The sequence below is a fragment of the Mus musculus genome, chromosome 5 (genome assembly GCF_000001635.26).
Source record: "Mus musculus strain C57BL/6J chromosome 5, GRCm38.p6 C57BL/6J".
Lineage (NCBI taxonomy): Eukaryota > Metazoa > Chordata > Mammalia > Rodentia > Muridae > Mus > Mus musculus.
The window spans coordinates 8,818,269-8,844,985 of NC_000071.6; the positions used below are offsets into that span (position 1 = coordinate 8,818,269).

Below are 26,717 nucleotides of genomic sequence, written 5' to 3' on the forward strand. Positions count from 1 at the left end.
GCTCCTGTCTGCAAGCATAACAGCATATTATTAAGTGGTGCTTGCCCATGGGTTGGATTTCAAGTTGGGCCCACTATTGTTCGGCTGTTCCCTCAGTGTCTAGCTACAGGAGATGTTCCATATCCCCACTGCTATGAGTCAGCTAAGTTCACCCCCAAAGACTCCTGGGATCTTTCCCCATTCCAGGTCTCTGGCATGTCCTAGAGATGTTCCCCATGCCCCCCAACCCCACCAGGTGTCGACTTTCATTCATTCTCCTGGCCCTCTGGCCTTCTGTCTGTCTCTCCCCATACCTGATCTTGAGACCCCACCCCCACCCATTCCCCTCCCAATCCCCTCTCCCACCCTGTACCCTCCCTCCATCTGCCTGTTAGGACTGTTTTATTTCCCCTTCTAAGTGAGATTCAAGCATCCTCACTTGGGCCTTCCATCTTGTTTAGCCTCTTTGAGTCTGTGGAATATATCATGGGTATCCTGTACTTTGCGACTAATATACACTTAGAAGTGAGTATATACCATGCATGTCCTTTTGGGTCTGAGTTATATCACTCAGGGTGATATTTTCTAGTTCCATCAATTTGCCTGCAAAATTCATGATATCCTTGTTTTTTAGTTGTTTAATAGTATTCCACTGTGTAAATAAACCACATTTTCTGTATCCATTCTTCAGTTGAGGGATATCTGAGTTGTTTCCAGTTTTCGGCTATCAAAAAATTATTAGCTCTTACTTCAAAAGCCTATACTCTAAAAAATTGGAAAGTCTAAATGAAATGGGTGGTTTTCCAGATAGATAACAATTTACAAAGTTAAATCAAGATCAGGTAAACTATCAAAATAGTCCTATAACTCCTAAGAAAATAGAAGCAGTCATTAAAAGTCTCCGAACCAACAAAACAAAACAAAACCCAAAACAAACAAACAAAAAAAAACAAGCAACCAACCATCCAAACAAACCAACAAACAAAACGGGGCGAGATGGTTTTAGGGCAGATTTTACCAGACTTTCAAATAATAGCTACTAACAATACTCCTCAAACTATTTCCCAAAATAGAAACAGAAGGAACACTGCCAAATTCATTGAGGCCACAGTCACCTTGATATCTAAACCATATGAAGACCAATTTCAGACAAATTTCTCTTATGAACTTGGATGCAAAAATACTCAATGAAATACAAGATGAATCCAAGAACACATCAAAAACATTTACCATGAACAAATAGGCTTCATCCCAGGGATGCAGGGATGTTTCATAGATTTCCTTTATACAAATGACAAATAGGCTGAGAAAGTAATTAGGGAAACAAGACCCTTTACAATAGCCACAAATAATACAAAATACCTTGGTGTGAGTCTACCCAAGCAAGTGAAAGACCTATAAGACAAGAACTTCAAGCCTCTGAGAAAGAAATTGAAGATATCTAAAGATAGAAAAATCTCCCAAGCGCATGGATTAACAGTGAACACTGCCATCTTAAAACATCCATGTAATTTAAGCCTGACCCAGGGTTTATCTCCTCATCTCTTAGAGTGTGGGAGTTTCTCACTGCCTCACTCTCAGGGCAGTCTGTGTCTCCACTGTCACATGTCACAGCTTCCCTGGCTTGTACCTACTATATATTAATGAGCCAAAACAATGTTGTAGATCAGTGATTTTAAAATTTACAGCTAGAGAAATAAGATAAAGCATAGTGCTTGTTTTCTAAGGAAGAGCATTTTGTGTGCCTGTGTGACCTGAGGCTCTCAGTCCTTTTCCCTGGGTTGCCTAGGTTCTAGGACTATTGGCTCCAGACCCACTTAGTACAGCTTATTTAGATATCAAAAACATGGCTAACACACCACAGTTCCCAAAGTGCGTATAATCTCCCAGTTTGTCCTTCTAGCACCCCCAAGGGAGCAAGTGATCTTTAAATCTTCCTTAAGGTCCAGACTTTTAAATAGCTTTTTTATGTTAAGATTCTCTGGCATTGTGTCTCCATTTCATTAACCATTTGCTGTTCCTCTTTCCTCGGCTTCCCTCTTCTTGCTCTTCATCGTCTTTCTCTTTTTCTAAATTCTTCATCCTTCCCCCTTTTCATCTTCCTTCTCTGTCTGCCTCCTTCTGCCTCTTTACCCTTCCTTCTCTCCTCCCCCTTCCCCAGTAGGACGCTGCAGCCCTCCTGATTCAGGCTCCCTCCTCCCCCTTCCCAGTAAGACGTTGCAGCCCTCCTGATTCAGGCTCCCTCCTCCCCCTTCCCAGTAGGACGCTGCAGCCCTCCTGATTCAGGCTCCCTCCTCCCCCTTCCCAGTAGGACGCTGCAGCCCTCCTGATTCAGGCTCCCTCCTCCCCCTTCCCAGTAGGACGCTGCAGCCCTCCTGATTCAGGCTCCCTCCTCCCCCTTCCCAGTAGGACGCTGCAGCCCTCCTGATTCAGGCTCCCTCCTCCCCCTTCCCAGTAGGACGCTGCAGCCCTCCTGATTCAGGCTCCCAGTACTACACGGTCAACTTGTCTTCTCCGTGATTAGTGAGATTGCTTTACGTTTCTCTCCATTTAATCTGATGTTGGCTATTGGCTTGCTGTATATTGCCTTTATTGTGTTTAGTATGTGTCCTGTATCCCTGACCTCCCCCAAGACTTTTAACATGAAGGGGTGTTGGATTTTGTCAAAGGATTTTTCAGCATCTATTCCTAGTACTACCTGGGAGTACAGACTAGCCACCATGACCAACTGTTTTTTTATGTGTGTGGAATAATATTTGGAATAATATCCACTTTTGATATTTTGGATTATTTCATTATTACTAAGGCCAAAAAACACATAAGCCCCAGTTTTTTCTTCAACAAAGAAATAAAATAATAACAGTACACCTTAGGGGCAATGTATGGAGAAAAGAAGAAAAACCCTTGTGTGCTATCGGGCTGCATGCATTCAAATTATTCAAGTAGCTTTCCTGTTACATTGAGATAGTTTCTTAACATTTAAGAAGGGAGTGTATGTAATAATTTCTGTTTCCTTTCTTCCAGGTACAATAAAAATTTAGAAGAAGCTAAAAATGTTGGCATAAAGAAAGCTATCACAGCCAGCATTTCGATAGGCATTGCCTACCTGTTGGTCTATGCATCATATGCACTGGCATTCTGGTATGGGACATCCTTGGTCCTCTCAAATGAATATTCTATTGGAGAAGTGCTTACTGTAAGTAATAAAAGGATTCATTAAAATGATTCATAAAAAGGATTTATAAAAGGATTCATTAAAATGTCAGTTCAATTTAGTGCTTTTAATTTGACTTTAGAATATGTTTTGAAAAACAATTAAATACTACAAAGAAATATTTGTTCAAATATTCACAGGTTAGAAAGTGGAAAGGAAATTACAGGTTGGTTACATTGCTTTCTTAAAGATAAGTTACAATAAACTGGATTCATACACAAGAGGGAAACAGAATGACTATACGGTCTTAAATGGTTTTAAGGCATATTATTAATTTGGTTATATCTAACTAAGGTCTGGCAAAAACTTAGTCTCTGAAGGTAAGACAGAAAAGGTGATTCTGAGACATTAACATTAGCCCTCTTTCTACTATGAGCTTATGTTTAATGAGATGGCTTCATTTTGTACTAAGTGCTTCTTTTATTTTCTGAGTTACTAATCAAGCAAAAATAAATAATAAAAATATTTTAAATGGCAGCTAATATATCTCACAAATTTGTAGAAATATAAATTGTTGCTCTTTGCTACAGAAAATTCTGTCTAGAGGTTTTCTGCCTGATGAACTGTGCACAAGGATGGGAGCTTTTTCTTTCATTTGAAGACAATGATATAATTTATTAACCAAGCTCAATCTGTAATAGTGGGCTCATTTTTCCTCCCCAAACACAAATGCATTGAGTTCATGACCACAGCCACCTTTTTTGAATCATTTAATGTAATACCTTTCTATATTTTTATACTTTCACTATATATAGTCCAGGTTATCCTCAAACTGGTGACTGTCTTGCCTTAGCTTTTGAGTTTGGCAGTCATAGGTGGGAACCACATGTCTGACAAACAGTTCTTTTTATCAAAATTTAGATTTGTAATACAGAAATAATAATTGCCTTTATTTTTCAACCACACTTAACATCATTTATAGGGCTATTGGTTAGGAACAGACTTTACTGCCCTCTCCCCCAATTTTTAAGGTAGTTTAAATTTTTATTTTATTTTTAATTAGGGGGGGGGAGAGAGAAACTGGAGTTGTAGGCAGTTCTTAACTGCAGGTTATGAACATCCCGTGATGGGGCTTGGAAATGAACTCGTGTCCTTTGCAAGAGCAGTGTGAGTTTTTAACGGTTGAGACATTTCTACAGTTGTTGTTAGGGTAGGTTTTCTTTTTAAGAAGTTAAGTGGATACTTTTGGTGTGTGTGTGTGTATGTGTGTGTGTGTGTGTGTGTGTGTGTGTGTGTGTGTGTTTTAGTGAGAGGAGCTTGAGTTGTAATAAAAATGTGTCCTGCTTAGTGTGATGTAGAGAAACCATTTTGTTTGTTTTTCATATGCTGAGGCTAGAACCCCGGATTCCTAAATGTTAGTCTGAGCTGCAACACTTCTACTCCTGAGCCACACCCCCAGCTTTGGAGAAGCGATGTGTGTGACAGATGTTCATGGAGTACAGATCTGCCTTACAAACAGAAACACTAGAGTAGTGCATGTAGGATTTCATACCAGACTCCCCGGGTTCAAATTCTAGCTGGACTTTACCAGCTGTGTGATTTGGAGCAGCTGTCTAAACTCCTCTGGCTTCTCTCACCTCTTTTGCAAAACAGACATGACACAGCATGTGCCCTGACTTTCAGTGTAGTTGTGAAGACTAAGTATGATACACAGTCATGTTCCTGTATGGCTTAGAAATGAGTTGTGACATATGTAGTCTTAAACCTCAATCTAGGAAGCCAAGTCTTTAGTAACAAGAAGAAAGTGTCTTTAATAAAACAAAGAACAAAGTCCCAAATACCTCTTCATTAGATTTCAAAAAGGAATGCAGTGTAGGAAGATGAATCAGAAACACGGAGTCATGTCTTAAGCGTGTACCTAGTAATTGAGAGAGCTTTTGCACAGGCGATATACAGCATACACAGTGCAGGCCACCTTGAAGGCCAAGGATTTGAAGAGAATGTCCCAAAGATGTACAGTATTAGTCCCAGTATAATTAATTAGACCTGGTCTTCTTGTGTTTATTTCATTTTACTCCTGTGAAAATCTAGGTTAAAAAATGCTTAGTCTCTGAAAAAAGTAAAAATTTTCAATTTAATATGATTTAATATAGAATTTAATATAGAAATTTTACCCTTGTGTGATGAAGTGAGTAAGATTCATTTGAAATTCTAAACACATTAAGTGTTTAAATTTAAATCTATATCAATTGGTTGTTTTGATTTTAATCAAAGAATCAAACTATTTTACTTTTGTTGACTATAGTGTAATACTTTGATGTATGGATATGCTGTGGAGTGGTTAGACATAGCTGATTACTGGGATTTGAACGTGAATCTCTTAGTCATAAGCTTAAAATATCCAGTACTCAATCTTCTGATGTTATTTGTGCCATTTTGAAATGAAATTGGTTGTGTTAGAAGGAAAGGGACCCATGAGGAAGACTGTTCTTGAGTACTAAGTAATTATGTGCCTTGGTCCCCTCCTCAGGTCTTCTTCTCTATTTTGTTGGGGACTTTTAGTATTGGACACTTGGCCCCAAACATAGAAGCCTTTGCAAACGCACGAGGGGCAGCCTTTGAAATCTTCAAGATAATTGATAACGTAAGTCTGACCTGCCCATTTAGCCATCTAATTAGAAGAGTTTTCTGATTGAGCCAATTTCATGATTGCTTCCTCTCCCCACCAAGCGTCATTTCAGAGTAGTTATTGTAACCCGGTGATCTAAAATATTTTTCTGCCCAGGAGCCAAGCATTGACAGCTTCTCAACAAAGGGCTACAAACCAGACAGTATAATGGGAAACTTAGAGTTTAAAAATGTTCACTTCAACTACCCATCGAGAAGCGAAGTTCAGGTATGGTGCTACTATGGTTCAGTAATCTGCTGGGTAGAGATACTCTTTTACATATGATAAAAGAAAGGAAAACAATATACATAAATCATATATTCACCTTTCAGCTCATAGAACTCATGTGCATCCATCTGTCCTGGAAACCGGCCTAACATTGACTTCTCACGTGTCTTGGTAGATCTTGAAGGGCCTCAATCTGAAGGTGAAGAGCGGACAGACGGTGGCCCTGGTTGGCAACAGTGGCTGTGGAAAAAGCACAACTGTCCAGCTGATGCAGAGGCTCTACGACCCCCTGGAGGGCGTGGTGAGTGAGCATGTAGCCAGCACCAGTTAATGCTGCTCACCATTCTGCGTCTGTGATTCCAAAGTGTGAACACCACATGCTTTGTTCCAGGTCAGTATCGACGGACAAGACATCAGAACCATCAATGTGAGGTATCTGAGGGAGATCATTGGTGTGGTGAGTCAGGAACCTGTGCTGTTTGCCACCACGATCGCCGAGAACATTCGCTATGGCCGAGAAGATGTCACCATGGATGAGATTGAGAAAGCTGTCAAGGAAGCCAATGCCTATGACTTCATCATGAAACTGCCCCACGTGAGTTGTGCCTGAGCTCTGTCATGCCAGGCTCAGAGAGTAGAGCTCTGATTAATGCGGTTCATGGGAACCCAGGAACCTTCTCTGAGGTAGAACAAGTGCCTTAGCTGGGAAATCCATTTACCTTGGATTTTACAGCCCACACCCCATCAAATAGTGGTAGATATGTTTATTTATTTGCTATATCTTCCTATTTTTTGTTTGTTTGTTCTAATTATAGCAATTTGACACCCTGGTTGGTGAGAGAGGGGCGCAGCTGAGTGGGGGACAGAAACAGAGAATCGCCATTGCCCGGGCCCTGGTCCGCAATCCCAAGATCCTTTTGTTGGACGAGGCCACCTCAGCCCTGGATACAGAAAGTGAAGCTGTGGTGCAGGCCGCACTGGATAAGGTCTGAGCTATACTTACAAAGGTCTGAATTATAAGAATAATAGTATTCCAGTTTTTTTTTCTTGTGTGTGTAACTGAGTATATGCATATATATACGTATATATGCATAATATATATGCATACATATGTATGAGTGCATTTGAACATGTATATTGAAATCATAGACTATTTTCTGGAGCTTACTGATTTTATAATGTCAAAGCACTGGCATTTAGTAAACATAAGACAAATGACTGAATTTAATCAAAAACCAGGTTTCTCTCTCTAGGCTAGAGAAGGCCGGACCACCATTGTGATAGCTCATCGCTTGTCTACAGTTCGTAATGCTGACGTCATTGCTGGTTTTGATGGTGGTGTCATTGTGGAGCAAGGAAATCATGATGAGCTCATGAGAGAAAAGGGCATTTACTTCAAACTTGTCATGACACAGGTGCAGTGGAACTCCAGAAATGTCCTAATTTATCTTGATGATAATCTGTCACTATATTTAATCTATAGATAAGTTTGATTTGGTTATCTTAGGAGCGTGAAAAGAGCTTAGGTATTCAGGACCAGGCAGTGATCTATTTTACTTTTTCTGGGAAAGAGAGAAGCTTAAAAAGGGATAATACAGTTTAACTGTTAGCATTCTGTCTAAACTCCACCCCACAGTTTCCTGGCAACAACCAGATAAACCTGACCCACTATAAAAGGGGCTGCTTGCCCCCTCCTCCCTCTCTAACTCTCTTACTCTTGATCTCTTGCTTCTCTCTTTCCCCTTCCTATTCCCTCCCCACCCCCATGTGCTTATGACCAAATTTCTTCTCTCTCTCTCTGCCTTTCTCTGCCTCTACCACCCTCGTAACTTCCTTCCCTCCCCATGCCCTGAATAAACTCTATTCTATACTATACCATCATGTGGCTGGTCCCTCGGGGGAAGGGATGTCTTGGCATGGGCCACCTGAGGTACCCCCTTCCCCCACAGCTCATCACACCCCCATAGAACATACCCCCTCTCGATTTATCTTTTTAGAAACACATCATTAACAAGATTTAGAGATAACTCATCTCTGCTAGCCATATATGGCTACTTAAATATTTGTTAATCTGTATTTTGAAATTTTCTCAAGTTCAAAATGAACACTTGGGATTCTGCAGGCCTAGTATTAAAAAATGCAAAACACCCCAATAACTATTTGTATTGTTACATGTTAAATGTATAATACTTTGGGTAACAGTAATATATTGAATTTATTAAATTAAATATATAATTTAAATTGATTTTAAAAATCTATTTTCACATTTTTTAATGTGACTGCTAGGAAATTTTAAATGACAGATGTGACTCACATAGAATGAACCATATTGTCATTGATAACACTGGTTCAAAACAAACTTTATTGACTGAGTGCCCCAGAGGGGGAAAAAGTTTTAGTTAGCTTTCTGTTGCGGTGATAAAACACCATGAACAAGCACACCGTGGGGAGGAAAGGGTATATTCCATCCTACAGCCTATAGTCAGTGCTTCATCCAAGGAAGTCGGGCCAATAACTCAAAGCAGGAATCAGGAGGCAGGAACTGATACAGATGCCATGGAGGGATGGATGTTGCTTACTGGCCTGCTCCCTTTGGCTTGCTTAGCCTACTTTCTTATACAACCGAGGATCAACTACCCAGGGATGGCACCATTTACAATGGGCTGCATTGTCCCACTTAAATCATAAATCGAGAGGATACCCCACAGACTTGCCTAAAAGCCAATCTTAAGAGGCCATTTCCTTAAATAAGATTCCCTCTTCCTAGCTATGTCTAGGTTTGTGTCAAGTTTTCAAACAAAGCAACACAGCAATGACTACATGAGAGCCACTTTATTTGGTGGCAGTCCTGTTCATTCTGTAGTTTCCACTGCCAATATAGCACCTGAGAAAGCATAGCAGCTTACTCATCAGTTCCCATAATAACGTGAAACATTTCATTATTTCCATTAATGTTGATACTCAATGAGTCACTTCCCCCTTTAAAACTGTGTAACCAATTTCTGTCTTTTTTTTAAATTTGTTATAGACTAGAGGAAATGAAATTGAACCAGGAAATAATGCTTATGGATCCCAGAGTGACACTGATGCTTCTGAACTGACTTCAGAAGAATCCAAATCACCTTTAATAAGGAGATCAATTTACAGAAGTGTCCACAGAAAGCAAGACCAAGAGAGAAGACTTAGTATGAAAGAGGCTGTGGTATGGATGCAGCCTTAGTCTTAGTTATAAATCCTCCCCACCCCACCCCCTCGTTGTAGCTCTGTTATTTGGGTGAGTTGGGGCTGGGAATAGAAATGGGTACTCTGGAAGACCAGCAAGTGTCCTCAACCTTTGGGACATTTCTCTGGCTCCTGAATTATCAGTCTTGTAAACTATCTTTCTGTGGTGGATGTGTTTTTCAGGATGAAGATGTGCCTCTGGTTTCCTTTTGGCGGATCCTAAATCTAAATCTAAGTGAATGGCCTTATTTACTTGTTGGCGTACTTTGCGCTGTTATAAATGGGTGCATACAACCAGTGTTTGCCATAGTATTTTCAAGGATTGTAGGGGTAAGTGCTAGTGTCTGTTCTGTGTTTGTGTTTACTGAGAAAGAGCAAATAAATTGTTTCTGTTAGTGCCATTGACAACAAGCCAGAAAAGCATGAAGTTTCATATGGCCTTTAATCGGAGAATAGAGCTCTAAGTTGTAAGAGGAAACCTAATATTTTTATTTAAATTTTAAACTGTTTGAGAATTTCTTACAAGAGTACTGTATTTACATCATTTTCATCTCCCTCAACCCCCGCCAACTCCTCATGTCCCCTTTCTACCTGTTCTCTTTCGTACTTATTATTGTTTTACACACTCACACACACTCACACACTCACACACCCTACAGAATCCATTTAGTGAAAAAAAAAAATTCAAAGAAATAACAATAAAAGACAGTTGACAAAATGAGCTGCCTCGGGGTGGCAGAAAGATCGTAAGAGCCAGAGAACCAGGATACCTGGTGCTGGATGACATGGGAGCTACACCCATGAAATCTTGACAACATAATTGCCTAAATAAGACTCATAGAATAACACACCAGTCAACAGGTCAATGGGCGGAGGACATTTCACAAGGTCCCACAAGGGCTGCTGAGAGAAGTAGATTCCATTTCCTTCAGGATGAGCTCCGTAATCTGTTCCTCGGTTCCAAATGGTCAACAGAGACATCTTGGGGCACTTGGAAATCTTCACGGAGTAAAACAAAGACTTGTTGAACACTATGGTTCCTTACCAACATTCCAAGTGGAGAGTATTTCTTACAATTCTCTACCCATGATAGGGTAGTACACATTAATCTATAGGGACCCCCTCAGTATTGGATGAGTCTTTGAATGGTAGGACCCCTCTGTCTTGAAGGAAGGCAGAATGCAGATGCTTTGGAGGTCTGTCTTGTCCCCCCCAAACTGTATGAGATGAGGAATGGAGAATTCTCCTGCAGAATGCCTTCCTCAGCCATAGAACTAAGAATCTGTCAAATATTTTGCCGCAGGTTTTTTCAAGAGATGATGACCATGAAACTAAACGACAGAATTGTAATTTGTTTTCCCTGTTCTTTCTGGTTATGGGGCTGATTTCTTTTGTTACATATTTCTTTCAGGTAAGTCTCTACATTATTTCTGTATTCATTGTGGAAGATTTGCAAATATGTATGTAATTTTCCTGCTTGTGTGGTTCCTCTCTCCTTACCCGGGCTGCGACAGTCTGTGGGCTTTGCCTTCACCTCTCTATCCTTTCCTCCAGTACAGCCTTTGACGTGATGATGGGAAGGGGATGATCAATATGCTGCAGTGATTGGAACAAAGACGGAAACATGAGGAAGGGAGCCAGGGAGAAGTTTGGAGCTAAGTGTTGCTGGTCAGTTTAGCATTTAGAGAAATGTCAAAACAAACAAACAAACAAACAAACAAACAAATAAATACAAAAACCAAGAAGCTAAGAGAACTCTGCAAAAGTATCACATTCATTTACAAAGACGTTGAGACCTTTGTCATTGTGCTCTTGCTACAGAGAAAGAACTCTTTCGATGATAGGAGAACCATTAACCGCCAATCATTGAAAAAGCACTTAGACACAACCTTAACACTTTTTTTTTTTGGCAGCTTAAAATCATATGACTAAAATTGAATTGCAAAGAAATGAAATGTTCTCACAGTATGGTACAGAAAGACATGCAGCGTGGACTCTGCTAGGTCTTTCTCTCATGTGCACACATAGCCAATTATGTGTTCATGGGGAAAATTTCTCATTTTACCTGTCTTTCCCTGAGCTCCCTATCTCCAAAAGTGAGAAATGTTACCTTGTAATGATTAAGAGAAAATATGACCAAGTGAGCAAGCCCAGTTTTGTGAGAAGCATTAGGAAATGACCTAGTCAATGAGTCAGTGATTACCCACGTGAAATACTTCAGCTGAAACTCCAAATAGGTTTCTTTAATGCATTCTGGGCTTTTTGAATTTTAATTTTTGTTTTATGTGTATGAATGTTTTGGGTGCATTTATGTCTGTGCACCATATACATACCTTGTGCCACCAGAAGTCAGAAGAGGGAGATCAGTTCCCTGGAACTAGAGTTACAGATGGTTAAGAACCACCATGTGGGTGCTTGGAATGTAACCAATGACATCTGGAAGAGCAGCTAGTGCTCTTAACAACTGAACCATCTCTTCAGCCCAGAGTAAACACATTCTAGACATGTATTAATATTTTACTGGACAAGACATTGTTGGTGGGTAAAAAAAAAAAATGAATAAAGGGGTTATTTGACTAAGTGCTTAAAAGATTATAGAACTCCATCTTGCTAGAATAAATGGGATGTTTCCAAGACCAAGAGGATCACAAGTGTTTGGAGAAGTGTCAGTTGTTCTGTGTGGAGTAGGTAAGATATTGGGAGGGAGGCAGCTTTGAGCTTTGGCAGTTGGAATAGCGAAGTGTGAGGAGTGAAAAGCATTCCCTCATAGTCTGGCTGGGTTGGGGAAACTGAGTCTGCCATGACTCAGACCTGCAAGATTGCCAAACCATCCTGAGAAACAGCCCGTGGATCCCTGGACTTCTGTGGATTTCCAGTCCATGCTGGGAAGCAGGGAATGCCCAGCTGCTCATCTTTGAAATAGGCAGGGAGCTCAGTGAGAGACAGGTAGTCAGATTGGGTCCCATTCTGCTCAGGAGTCTACAGTCCTTGCTGTAAACCCTGATTATAATGCCCGGTTGAGCTGTGAAGTCTGGAAACCTGTCAACTATTCAACCCCCCCCCCAATTTGGTTTTAAGCATGATGGCTATGAGGTTATGTGATCATGCATGTAGCCTACCATGTAACAGAAGGTAGCTCTCTATAAAAATAACTGTAACCATTTCCCCACTGCATATTGCAGGCAGGTAGTAGCCCATTTAGTGTAGCAAATTAAAAATGAGAAAGACCTTTCCTATGCCCTTTGGTCCAACAACAGAAACCTGTTTGTGGCCCCCATCTGACCTTACTTACACAGTCCCTCATTTCCTTGGTGATCTTGACTTGTGTACCCTTTGTACAGTTTTCCTCCCTTTCTTTCAGTAACACCCAGGATGCAACTTGGGAGCACAAAGGAATATATGGCTGGCCCCTCTTCCCACACCACTTTTCCATGGCTTAGCTCTGGGTTGACGCTTCCAGTTTCAGGCAAAAAGGGGAATCCTATTGCTTCCTAGTCTTTGGTCCCCATACTCATTGTAGTGAAGACTTGGTTGGCTTTTTTCCCAGATGTGACCTGGCATAGCAGCACACTCATGCCTCACTGTTCTTTCTTGGTTCCTGTCCCTCCTCCAGACAGTGAGGTGTCTTGAAGGATGGGGAGATAGTGAAAGGCTTCCTCTTAGTGAGCCACATTCCCCAGTCAGTTTTGATAGCAAAGTTTTGCTTTTTCAGTTCCTCCTTATGGACAGGTGCCTGAAAAGTCTTCTTTCCAGATTTTACCTTAGGTCCTTGGGCAGCCATTAACCATGCTTCTTTTCCATCCCACGAAGTGTTCCAGTTAGTTAATAGTTTATATTTACAACTTGTCTTAGTTATGGATTCCATTGTTGTGAAGAGACACCATGACCAGCACAATTCTTATAAAAACAAAAGAAAAGAAAAGAAAAGAAAAGAAAAGAAAAGAAAAGAAAAGAAAAGAAAAGAAAAGAAAAGAAAAGAAAAACCTCACTACATTTAATTGGAGCTGGCTTACAGTTTCAGAGGTTTAATCCATTACCGTCATGGTGGGAAGCATGGCACTGTACAGGCAGACATGGTACTGAATTATCCTAGAGTTCTACATCTTTATCTATAGACAACAAGGAAATTGTGTTCCACATTGGACAGAGCTTCAGCATGGGTGATCTCAAAGCCAGCTCTCATAGTGACACACTTCCTCCAACAAGACCACACCTCCTAATAGTGTCGCTCGCTAGCCATGGGCCAAGCATTAAGACACATGAGTCTATGGGGGCCATACCTATTCAACCCACCACATAACTTGTCTAGACTGCCCCAGCCTTTGGTATAACAGCATTTTTGAAGTGATTGCTGTTGAACAATTGGGGAAATAAGTAGGGTTGGGATGGGTTGGGCACATAAATGCATTTGTAGTATACTTGTGGATACCCTGTCACTAACTGGGAATCATTGGCAGCCTCTGTTGGTCACTCATTACTGAAGCTACATACCTGACACTATAGCATAGAGTCACAGCAACACAGCAAACCCAGAAACTGAGGCTCTGTGACTTCATAGATCATCATATATCCCTTTAGCAGTAGCATTGGCCCCTCTGATCGCTCTTCCTGCTGTGTAATTGGTGTCTGAGTCTCTGACCAGTCTTCCGTGTGACATGTTCTTGTGCTTTTCAGGGCTTCACATTTGGCAAAGCCGGAGAGATCCTCACCAAGCGAGTCCGATACATGGTTTTCAAATCCATGCTGAGACAGGTACGGATGTTGAGGGGTTGTCCCCTGGGGTGAGTACGACTTTTCCCTTGTGCCCCATGGACAAAGATTGTAGGAGCTGTGCCACGTTTGTCAGGTAGAGATCCTGTATGGGTTCTCAGCCTCACTCTGTCTGTGGACCTGTAGTCTGTGTGCTGCAGGTGGGCACGAGGAACCACACTGAGTTGAGACAAACGGACTGTCCTGAGTAGATTCTCCTCCAGCCTTTGGTCCATCATTGAAAGATTACAGAAACTGAAGTCGTTGTCAACTTTGTGCATTCCCCACTCCTTCCTTCTCTCTCCTGTGAATCTGTGAGAACTGTGTCGTGAGTCCTGCCCTCAGGAAATACCCTCCATTCCGTTCATTCTACAAATCCCAATCATCACGTGCCTCATCTTTCCTCACTGCCTAGTTTCTTTCCTCCACGGAGACTGACATGGTAACCCACATGCAGTGTTAGCTCAGTGACTTAGTAGGACAGAGTGCTTCTCCCACTTTGTGCCTTTTACATGCTCAAAACAGAGAGCGTAGTTATTTTCCTTAAAGAAGAAGTAGGATCTGGGAAAGGTATCCCAGGGCAGCCAGGGTGAAAGACAGTGAGAAATCTGTGTATGACTTTAAAGCATTTGTGATGACTAGTCATTTGATATGAATAAAAAGATGTCCAAGCGGCCTAGCCCAGTGAAGCCAGAGACACTGGAGCCCACCCAGCTCAGAAACATCAGTGTTCCATGGGGCCGGTCACATATCCCTTGCTGGTGTTTTGTTATTTTAAGATTTATGTTATTTTTTAATTATATGTATATGGGCAAGGATATCGTGCACATGAGGTGTCTGCAGAGATTCAAAGGGGCTTAAGATCCCCTGGGAGGTAAAGTTTTAGCTTAGTGTGTGCTGCTAACAGAAGTGCTAGGAACCAAATTCTGTAAGAGCAGTAAGCGATTTAAGGTCCAGACCAGCACTCCAGTCCTCTACCCAGCTGTTGCTGTTGCCACAGTTCTTTCCCAGTCTTCTCACCAATACTTCAAAAGGTAAAGGCAACTTGGTAGCTCCATGTGGTTGCAGCCTGATGTGTGAGCAAGCCCTGAGTTTTATGGTGATCCCCAACCTTGGGCTTTCTGTCAAACATTGTCAACCCCAGGCTTCTCCTCTGCCTCCTTCAGCAAATCCTACCGGCGTGCACCACCACTACCGGCTCCCAGGCTTCTCCTTACACTCTCATGGTAGACCTTGGCATGTCTGCAGATACTCGCTATCCCATCATCCTCCAGGCCAACCCCCAGCTCCACTGTTCTTCAAGAGTTGAGTGGATGGTGAGGATGGCGCTCTTTCCATCAACCATTCAGTAAAGCAAGCGTGAGAGGCACTGCTTATGCATGATGGTATTAAGGTATTCAGGATTGAATGGCCTCTGTCTTCAAGGAAGTAACGTTCTAGTGGGGAAACACTTTTTAGTACCTGAGTACTTTTAGTACCTGAGATACTAAAAAGTGCATTAGTACAGGCTACAGTGAAGCATTGCACTTGGGTGATTTTTGTTAGATATTTTCTATGAAAATCCGTTACTGTTTTGAATGTCGTTGCTTCAGATATTTTCCTTGAGACAGACATGAATTCCTGCTTCACGGCCACGTCTTTCCTGTGTTTGCTTAAAAATATGAGATAGCACAAGGAAAATCTTCTTTTGCTGGTGAACATCATTTTAATGTACATGGCTTTTGGCATTTCGGCCTCCTTCATTTATTCTGCCCTGACTAGAGTTAACTATTTGTGTGCATGGCTTCTTTCCTTTGATATTGATAAATCTCTCAAACTGCCATATTTCCAAACTTGAACTTTGACTTCTGCTTCCTCAGCAGGTTTACTCCGTACCTATTCTTTCTCTTCTCTACCCATTGTTCAGACTAAACCCTTAATGACTTCCCTCACTGTTGAGTCGTTTACCTCTCCACCAATTGTTCATCAGACTCGTAGATGGTTTCATTACCTCCACCCTCATCCCAGTGTGGATGTAACATGTATCTAGGAGGGGAAAGGTTGTATAGTCTCTACAGTTTCCAAAGACTGTGCACTGTGCCTCACCTATCCCCATCACAGGTAATCTACGACGACATCCTTACCCACCACGTGATGTCTTCCCGACTCTGTAGGTAACTGCACAAAGGTTGTAGCAGAGAGGTTCAGGGGAATCCGGTAGGACAAAGAGATCCAGAGGAAGTCATGAGGCCTGTTCTGTTTAGGCTGCCACAGCCTGGTAGCTTTTGGTAACTGGTTTAGTGTGCCTTGGCCTAGAGTCTCTGCCTGTACCACATCGTCTTTCTTTCAGGCAATCTCCCCCTCTTTGTTTGCATGTCTGATCACCTTAGATAAGCGTCCCTGTCCCTTCTCTACATCTCCCATCCCTTACTTGTTTGTCCTTCTTTGATATGTTTATGTCCAGAGTGTTAATTACCGTCTAGACAGTGTAAATTCTTCTACTTGTGCCTTCTCTCTCTAGAGCTGAGGCTCTATGGTGACAGCAGCATTGATATTCTTTACTGCTTTCTACTTGGGGTTATGCTGGAGAGAAGTAGAATTTTTTTTTTTGTATAAATGAACAAGTAAAACAGTCTACTTATGTGTTTGTATATTAGCTCGCTTCTGTCTATTGAATATTAAATTTTGAATGTTAGTTGCAGAGGATATGTGATACTGATGCTGTCACTTTCTCCTAGATCTAAGAGTTTGATTTTTAAAAAATTCCCTTTGTGTTACAGGATATAAGCTGGTTCGATGACCATAAGAACAGCACTGGCTCACTGACCACCAGGCTCGCCAGTGATGCTTCTAGTGTTAAAGGGGTATGTGCAGCATCTGGGTGGTGTCTTCCTTTTATCTTGATCCACTGCCTGAGACCTATTTTCTCCTTATAGGTGATAGTGACTAACTAGCTTTAAGAAAATGTAAATAGGGGCTAGAAGGAGAAAAATGTAAATATCTATTTAACTCCCTGGGATATCATAAGTGCTATAGCAAAAGTATAAAATTAGATACATATTTCATAGGATATACCTTAAAATCATTCTTTTGTTATTGCTGGTTTTCGTACTATTAATGAGGTGCACCGAGAATAGTTTTAGAAAAGAACCACTTTGTGCAGTCTTGTGCCCATTAGACTTACCTGAGGTGTGACTGTTGCTAATAGATTAACATGTCTCACAGGGTCAGTCTGTCTGTCTTACTGCTTAGTTAATTGACAGACAGTCGTACTTGCTACTGAAGAGAGGACACATGTACTTCCTGTCAGGATGTTTCTAGGTTGTCAGAGCAGAAGGAAGAGAACCTTCCTTAAAATGACTGCAGGAAACAAAGCACATATTAAAAATGATTGTCTTCACAGAAGGAATAGCTTTGAATTCTCAAGTCAGGAGATTTTGATTTCCGGCTGAAAGTCAGACAGTTCCTCCTATACCCAGTCCTTAGCAATTATCTTCAAGAAGATGGTGTGAAAACTCAAACATACAGGGTTGTGTCCTCCCCAACCCTGGACCTTTGCGTCAATCGTTGTCCTTCCGGCTTCTTCTACAACAGACCTATAAATACTGATGACATTTCAGGTTACACATGGTGCTTCTGTTAAAATAAATTAGAATATGACTCCACACAGGAGAGTTGGGAAAGTCTTCAAATCTGATAAATCTCAAGAATTATTTTCATATTCATCTTTTTTAAATGAATAAATCAAACACTAAAGGCTTATGACAAGGTGTATAGCACAAAAATGTACAAACAAGACACAGTTATGTATTTCATGTAACAGAGAAGACTTGCCTTCATACAATCTGCTTGGTAGGTCAGACTATCAAAAAGTGCAAAAGGATGACTAAAGGCAGGATGTAGAGTTAGAGATTGCCTGCCTAGCTCTTGGGAGGGATGGAGGGGGGAGGGAGGTGGCAGGTAGGCCAGGCTCAATAAGTTCATGTAGGCAGGAGGCCAGAAGGTAGGGAAAGTGCCGTTATCGTAGGGATTGGAGGAATATTCTAATGAGATCAGTAAGTGCTAAGACCCTGATTTTGTTATCATTAATTGGCCTTGATTCTTTGACCTTGGACCACCTAACAGAGCAAGATCTGCCTGTGTCATAAAGGTTACAGCCGGAGAAGCAGTACTGCTGAGCCCATAGCAGATGCTCTGGGTGCTTCGGTCCATTAGCAATTGCTGTGGGAAATGAGTTCTGTGTAGGATTGTAGATGCTGGGCATCCTAGCGCATCCCCATCTGCAGAGTTTCCCAGGATGCTTCACTTTGACCTTCACATGAGAAATGTGCAGGGAGAACTCTTTAAAGGTCACTCTGCTTTTTGACCTGTTTATGGTTTAGCAGAGGGTCTCTTCAGTTTATGCTTAGTTTACTGCACCATATTTATATATACATACATATACGTATATCATATATAATGCACACATACATGTGTGTGTGTGTATAACAAACACATACATGATGGAGCATGCATATATTTCATAATTTTTCAGTTTCTTTTTTTATAATTAAATTCAAGTAAATGAAACCTAATAAGTATCTCAAATAAGCCCAGGTATATTTAAATATCCTTAATTTTTCTAACTTAACAGTAGCCTTATGTTATAAACAACTGGGTACCAAACGCTGACATTTCCACTAATCTTGGGTTAGTCCAGTGGTCTCTTTTGCAGTACTGATTTGCATAGCTTTGTTTAGTAATTATGCTTCACATATTAATTTCAGTACCAAGAAATTTCTTGGTATTGAAAAGTCAGGGCTGAGGAGAGGGCTCGGTCGGTCAGAGCACTTTCTCCACACGCCTGAGGTCCTGAGTTTGAAACCATGTCACTCACATTAAAAAGAACAGGTACAGTTGCATATCCCTATAACCTCAGCATTGGGAGACAGAGATGTGTGGACCCTAGGAGTTCATGAGCAAGCTTGTGGTTCGGGAGCAGCAAACAATAGAAAAAGACACGCAGATCTGTTCTAGCCTCCACATGGGTGAATACGCCAACCTCCTCATGTACACGGACCACATAAACACACATGTATGTATATACAGCAATACAAACAGCCTGAAAAAAAGAAATTGGAACAGAGAGAAAAGCTAGCTAAATGCTGAATATTGATCTACTTTCATATTTACGTAGAAGTCAGGGAAGTCCTGGTCTTAGAAACACAATAAACTTAGAAGTCAACCACTTTAGTAACTGGGAAGATAATTAGTATATTTGGATGAAAGTAAATAGCCCCAATTCATAAACATGCATTTTATGGTTAATTTTAAAATATGTCTCTAATTTGTTGTATTTTTCAGGCGATGGGCGCCAGGCTTGCTGTAGTTACCCAGAATGTAGCAAACCTCGGGACAGGAGTCATCCTCTCCTTAGTCTATGGCTGGCAGCTGACACTTCTACTTGTAGTAATTATACCGCTCATTGTATTGGGCGGAATTATTGAAATGAAGCTGTTGTCTGGCCAAGCCTTGAAGGACAAGAAACAGCTTGAGATCTCTGGGAAGGTGAGTCAAACTAAACGCAGTGCTTACCTGGCACAAAACAAAACAAAACAAAACAAAACAAAACAAAACAAAACAAAACAAAAACGACCCTTGGTGGTGATATTTAGCAATTCCCTGTCTGCTCTGGGGAGGGCCTTCAAACAATTCTTTGAGAAGAAACGTTAGCTCCCTGCAGAGCATAGCTGAGGGGAAGTGGGCAATGCATCTGTGTCTCAGAGACTGACTGACAGCTGCTTTTGACAGCTTTTCTGGTTTCAGTCATTGTCTCCACTTTCTCCTGGGTCCCCATCCAACCTGCTCCTTCTTTCTCTCCTTCTGTCTTTTCTCTCCCCCTTTCCTTCTCTCCCCCATCTTCTCTGTTGTTCTTTCTCTAAACCATTCCTTTCTCAGGAATGTAGACCTGCTTTGTTATGAATGACGCGGGACACTCATTATGGGACCGTCCACCTAGTGTTATTCTTTCTGTCTTAGATTATCTACCGTTCTTTCCCCTTTGTATGCCTCTTCCTCCCTCCCACATAGTTCCCCTTCACTCATCCCTCATTGATGTGCACACTCAGCTAAATTTTGTTCCACAGTTTGACAAATGCTTTTGAGGGACTTACTGGGTTTCCTGGCAAATGTTTTATTTCTTGCAATGAGACCCTGAGAGATATGTTCTGTTAGAACCTCATTTTTTTTCTAGGTGAGGCTGACAGATATGTAAGTGTGCCTTTCATGCCTTAGAGCCCATCACTCCTGGAGCCAGAATTCAAACTCAGGCTGCGGTACTCCAATTAGCTAGGAATCTACATTCTGTTATGATAGAGGTAGTCGTATAGCACACACTCTGCAGAAATGAGATTTTGGAAGAGCTGACCCCCTTCTCCCCCCCCCAGCCCCCAAAATGAGCCCAGTGTCTACTGGGGCTATATCTGCTGAAGGACAGTCCACATTCCCAAGACTTAGTGCCAGGTCCCCAGGGGGTGGGAAAGGTTTGGATACAAGCCAACCTATCCTTCAGATCTTTCAGTGGCTTCTAACCAGCTGCATGCAATCTGAGCTTTGTGCCCTAGTGCTTGATGACTGTTCTTCTCCTGCACTCCACTTCCTTCTCCACACTGCTGTGGCCAGCAGGGGCTTTTTGCCCCTTTCTGATTCCCTTGGACCTCACGGATGGCCTCTTTACATCATCCAGGTTTCTGAACTGCATTTTCAAAGGCCCTTCACACTGCCTGAGTGTGTGCTTCCTCCCCTCGGCCTCGAGGTTTCTCTTTTCTTTCTTTATTAATGAATGGTGTGACTTCCTTGCTAAAACCTAAGTTCCATGAAGCACGAGGCTGTCTCTGATGCTTTCCCTCTAAAGGAATGAGGTAAGCTTGAGGTTTCTGAGCAGTTCTGTGTAATGTAGAAGAACACGTATACTCAAGCATATGATGTTAAGAGCTGCTTGTATCCCAGCAACGCAGTGTCAGGGCCTTCTTACCTAGTGACAGTATGACGTCACAGACTGTTCATGTTTCCTGTGTTTGATGTCAGAGCCTCACTCACAGCGTCTGTGAAGTATGGGCCTGCTCATCATTTTCTGTCTATGATGTCAGAAGATGCTCATAGCCTTCACCCTGTCAAAGGCTTGTGCCTGTGTTCAGTCATGTTGCTAAGAACTAATGAGTATTTGTTGAAAAACAATGTAGTTTCTTTTTTTCAGTCTTGAAAGCCATAATTAAATTTGAATTCTGTTGAAGGCAGAAGGAGGATGGTGAAGAGGCTTATTCTTTTTTTTTTCAAAATCACACATTTTTTTTCCTGCAAAATTATTTTGTAAACAATACTTTCTGAAAGAAACCGCTATTTTTACTCTTTCAGCTAAAAGTTCTTTTTGTGTGGGGGAGGATCACTTAGTTTTAAAAACTTGTAGAGAATGAAGCCTAATTAAGAGTCCACATTTAAGGCTTTTCCTAATTGCTTCATTGTGCCTTGAAATGAAGAGATTGTCCCATGAAGTCTGTGCTGTAAAGCCTCACTTTCATCAGCAGTATGCACACTGAGAAAACATGACATTCTCAGACTCACCGCAGCCACGGCATCCTTGCCTCAGAAAGTGATGTGCAGGAAATCTTTATCTTTGTTGATCTGACCATGGATCTTGTTTTCTGTCACACATTGCTGTGGTTTGTACAGTGGTCCTTCTAACCCCGAAAGCTCTTCTATTATTTGAACAGTTATAATTACAAATACTTGTAACGTATCTTACTAAGATAATCTGAATAAATTCTTTTCTCTAGCATCTTTTCCTTACTGTCAGGATTTTTAAAAAAAATACATATATATTTGGTGTGTGAGTATGCAGTTGTATGTGAGCATGGGTGCCTGTGCATATGTATAGGAGGTAAGAGGTCAGCATCAGGGGTGTACTGGCTAGTTTTGTGTCAACTTGACACAGCTGGAGTTATCACAGAGAAAGAAGCTTCAGTTGGGGAAATGCCTCTATGAGATCCAACTGTAAGGCATTTTCTCAATTAGTGATCAAGGGGGAAAGGCCCCTTGTGGGTGGGACCATCACTGGCCTGGTAGTCTTGGGTTCTATAAGAGAGCAGGCTGAGCAAGCCAGGGGAAGCAAGCCAGTAAAGAACATCCCTCCATGGCCTCTGCGTCAGCTCCTGCTTCCTGACCTGCTTGAGTTCCAGTCCTGACTTCCTTTGGTGATGAAAAGCAATGTGGAAGTGTAAGCCGAATAAGCCCTTTCCTCCCCAACTTGCTTCTTGGTCATGATATTTGTGCAGGAATAGAAACCCTGACTAAGACAAGGGGTCATTTCTCAAAAGCCATCTGCCTTGTCTTTGAGTTGGAGACCTTGAGCCCACTGATTAGGCTACGCTGGCCGGGCAGCAAGGATCCCCTGTCTCCTTCTCTAGTGCTGAGATTGCAAGTAAAGTGAGAGAGGAAGTGTGTGTGTGTGTGTGTGTGTGTGTGTGTGTGTGTGTGTGTGTGTGTGTTGAACACATCCAGAGAATGGTCTGCTATAGCCACACCTTCAGATTTAAATGAACTTATAAAGTGTACAGCTAACAAACCAAAGTAAAAGAACAGTAGCGAATAGTAGACAGGTGGAAGCAACAGATAATTGACAGAGTGTATCTAATAAGGTACTGAGAACATACAGCCATAGTGATTGATAGGCCGAGAGAGCAAATGGAGGTAACATCAAATCGGGACGTAGAATACTGAGCTTCTGCTGTCAACTGTGGAAGAAGCAGCCACGCTGGAGTTGCCAGCTGAGTCTCTGTAAATGAGCTTCGTCCAGAGGACTGGGTTAGATCTGATGCCCTCTTCTGGTTTCCCTGGGCACTGCATACAAGTGGTGCATGGACATACATGCAGGCAAAACACACACCAATACACATGGAATGATTTCTTTTTAAATTTACTTTTCAAACTTAGATAATTTGTATAGGATTCAGTGAAAAATAAGGGGAGTTAATACTTTGTGGATTATTCTATGACTTATTATAGTTAGTTGGATGTATCCTTATTAACATAAGTTCTGACCTATGAAAGAGCCCGTGAGAAAAACATGTGAGCCTGTAAGAGCTGGTGAGAAAACTTGCTGTCTTACAGTTTTAGAGTTAAAGAGATCCTCGAGACCATCCATCCTTCCCCTGTCATTTCACAGATGAGAAGTGTGAGAGTTTCGTGGCTGAGAAATTGAAATCTCATTAGAGATATTTGTATTTTTAACATCTCCACTTTCCATTGTCCACACTATAAAAGGTGGCAAGGAATGTACATTCTAAACAGATATCCTTGCTAGAGTTATATGTTACTCAAACATAATGGGGTGACAGAAACTTGGGGAAAGTATGTCTGCCACATTCCTCAAAAATAGTTTATTTTCAAATACCACTAATGGTGTTAATGAAAAACAGCAAAGAATCGAACAGCAATGCAGTAAGCCATAAAACTTTAAACATGATGAGTTTGAGGCCAGCCTAGTCTACAAAGTGAGTTCCAGGATAGCCAGAGCTATACAGAGAAACCCTGTCTCGGAAAACAAAAACAAAAACAAAAACAAAAACAAAAACAAACAAAAAACCTTTAAAGATGAATAAGAGGAAACAAAATGTAACAAGATTATAGACTCTAGTATATGTCTTTTAATAATAACTCTAAATGTAAATGGTCTTAATTCTACAATTAAAAGACAGACTGGATGAATGGATTTAGAAGCAAGATGCAACAATATGTAAGCAAAACAAAACAAAAACCTCACTGACAAAGTCTGCAAGTGAAAGGTTAAAAAACAATAGTCCAAGCAAATGGAATAGGAAACCAAGAAGGTTTAGCCACACTCATAGCTAAGAAAAATAGGTTAAGGAAAATCACAATACTTAAAGAAGATTGCTATTTATTAAGAGAATAATTTGTCAAAGTATAAGCTTATATGCACCATGTATCAGAACATGGACCCAAAAGGAGATTTGAACCTCCAATGCACTAGTAGTTTGTCCCCTCTCTCTGATACATTATCTAGATTTAAAAGAATTAACCAGTTGGTATTCTTTGATCACAGCAGGAGAAACTCCAAAAGCAATGCTAAGAAGAACACTTATTGCAGTGAGTTCCTATGCCATAAAGAGATAGAAATGAGAGCAAACCAAACCAAAACAAAAGAATGATGATCAGGACGCAAGCCAGTGGAAGAGACTATAAAAGAGAACCATAAAGGGACAATGAGGAAAGATGGCATAAAGGGACAATGAGGAAAGATGGCTCTGTGGGTAAGAGCACTCACTGCCTTTCCAAAGACCCAAGTTTGGTTCCCAATCCTGACATCCGACAGCTCACAACTGCCTGTAACTCCAGCTCCAGGGGATCCAACACCCGTTCCTGGCCTCCACGGGAACCAGCACACACATAACACGCATAGACACATACATAAAAATAAATCATTAAAGATTAAACTAATTAAACAAAGAGATAGTGTTTAAAAAAGGTCAAATTGCAAAACACTCAATTAGTCAAAAGAAAGATCCAAATAAATAGAACTTAAAAAGGAAAGAGTATGCATAATACTACTGGAAACTTGGAGGATCATTGAGGGGTTTTTAAGTATTTAAGCTTTAAATGTTTTTATTACTTAAAGTTTGTGTGTGTGTGTCTGTGTCTGTGTTTGTGTGTGTATGTGTGTGTCACGGAGTCCATGGTGTCAGTTACCTCGGGAGCTGGAGTTACAAGTGGTTGTGAGCCACCTGGTGAGATTATTGGGAATTGAATTTGAGTGTTCTGGAAGAGCAATACGTGCAATTGACTGCTGAGCCATTTCTCCAGCCCTGTCAGAGCATATTTTTAGTGAGGAAAAAAATGCTTATAATGTAGCAAATTTAGAAGAAGTGGAATAGTTTCTGGGCAAATATGGCCAACTGAAATTGAATCTAAAAAAAAAAATTAAGAAACTAAGTATAATGAAAAAATGAGATTTAATGATAATAAGTCTCCCAACAAAAAGTTCTCTGTACAATGTATGAGAAAGGGAAGAAACCTCTGTACTCATTCTGTGAAGCTAAGAAGCTAGCATTACCCAACTACTAAAACCTGATAAGAACAAAACAGACAGAACAAAAACAACCCCACAGAACAGCAACCTCCCCTACCTTCCAAAACCTGCAAAAATCCCTCCCAAGCTATATGAATGCATAGTAAATACGAATGCTGGGTAAGAAAAGCCTCTGCCGACAACAGGCACAGCGAATGCTTGTGATCCGGACTTTTCTGATACAGGAAGACTGATAGCTGTCAATCTCTGCTAACAAGTTAAAGACACTCTAGGCACATAGTCAGATGCTGTCTCAAGAAATCAAAACAGGAAATGTGGTCTGTGATAGAGTTAGGATCATCCCTAGGATGCAAGAGTAACTCAGCATGCACCACTGAGAAGTGACGGACATGAGTAATCACAGAGTTGTCCAAGGACATCCAGACACAGCAGTCAAGAGAATCCCACATACCTTCTCAATGAAAGGCTTTAATTAGTATAGAAGAATCATATCTCAACATACAAATGATTGTACAAGGCAAATATAATAGCTAATACAGATACCTAATAGCTAATATATAAATATATAATAGTATACAAATATATAATAGGTGATAATATAATAATGGAAAAAACAAGATGTTTCTTAAAAATCAGGAGTAAAATAAGGATAACTAATATATTACTGTTCAATTTTAGCTATAGAGATCACACCTGAGAAAAAATATAGGAAAGAAGTGTAAGAGGAAAAAATAGGGAAGAATTGAAATCCTGCTTTCCACATATATAGAACAGAAAAAGACTTTGCTGAAAGACCAGAACTGGCGAATTTACTAGAGAAGCATTTACGAACACAAGATATGTTGCAAATATAAGTATCAGTTCTTCACAGTAACCAAAACTTCATGAAGACAAATTAGGAGTCCCATTCCTAATAGATACAACAAAGTCCCTAATAACTCTGATTCTTAAGAATTTTAACGCTGTAGTGAAAATTAATGAAAGAAGTCAAAGACAGTACCAGGAAAAACAGCTGCCTGTGTCCATGCATCAAGGGAAATGATATTCAGAGTCCATATTACTCAAAGAAATTTGCAAATTTATTTTCTGCAGCCATGATACAGAAGGGATGAAAGGTTAATATATGGTATATGTGTATTATAGAATATCATTCAGCCACAACGAAAGTTCTGTTACTCGCAGGAAAGTAAAATTGGAGGATGTCGTGTTAAAAGAGACATCAAGCAAATGTATGCTTTCTTTCCTGTGCAAAATATATGAAAAGATGAGAGAGGGGAACTGTGGGACTGGGAGGGGTGAGGAGGGACGGTAGGAGAGTGGACACACTCGATCTGTGAATATATGAAAAAGCCATAGGATCCTGCTCATTTCTACATTAATTTAATGGCAAGCAGCACTTGCTCTCTTTGACCTAGTGTTTGTACATTCCAGAAAATTTCCTAAGTAAATTATTTAATATTGATAACTGCTCACATTCAAAGATATCTATGGAAATGCTGATTTTAATAAGAATTGAAAGCAATGTTGAGGTTGTCTATTATACCAACTCTACATGGATTTAATAACCTTGGAAAATGCTCTTTATTTTTATCAAAAACAGTATAGAATGCAGAATGTATTTTATTATTAAAGATGTGTATAATTGGAGGGAATCAAGG

At 40.8% G+C, this 26,717-nt stretch overlaps 1 protein-coding gene across 2 annotated transcripts in view; it reads left to right on the plus strand.

Annotated features, from left to right (window-relative positions):
* The window catches only part of Abcb1b (ATP-binding cassette, sub-family B (MDR/TAP), member 1B), a 68,168-nt gene that overhangs the window by 20,122 nt on the left and 21,329 nt on the right, over nt 1–26,717 (plus strand). Inside the window, exons 1-14 of one of the 2 annotated variants that reach the window (XM_030254200.1) lie at nt 2,082–2,502; nt 3,004–3,175; nt 5,664–5,777; nt 5,919–6,029; nt 6,205–6,330; nt 6,421–6,624; nt 6,845–7,015; nt 7,283–7,444; nt 9,058–9,231; nt 9,435–9,581; nt 10,555–10,662; nt 13,926–14,003; nt 16,760–16,843; nt 19,323–19,526. In XM_030254200.1, the coding sequence (XP_030110060.1) occupies nt 5,970–6,029; nt 6,205–6,330; nt 6,421–6,624; nt 6,845–7,015; nt 7,283–7,444; nt 9,058–9,231; nt 9,435–9,581; nt 10,555–10,662; nt 13,926–14,003; nt 16,760–16,843; nt 19,323–19,526 (1,518 nt within the window). In that variant the 5' untranslated portion in view covers nt 2,082–2,502; nt 3,004–3,175; nt 5,664–5,777; nt 5,919–5,969. Of the gene's footprint in view, nt 1–2,081; nt 2,503–3,003; nt 3,176–5,663; nt 5,778–5,918; nt 6,030–6,204; nt 6,331–6,420; nt 6,625–6,844; nt 7,016–7,282; nt 7,445–9,057; nt 9,232–9,434; nt 9,582–10,554; nt 10,663–13,925; nt 14,004–16,759; nt 16,844–19,322; nt 19,527–26,717 lie in introns of those variants that run through there. The other variant, NM_011075.2, reaches the window with a different exon arrangement.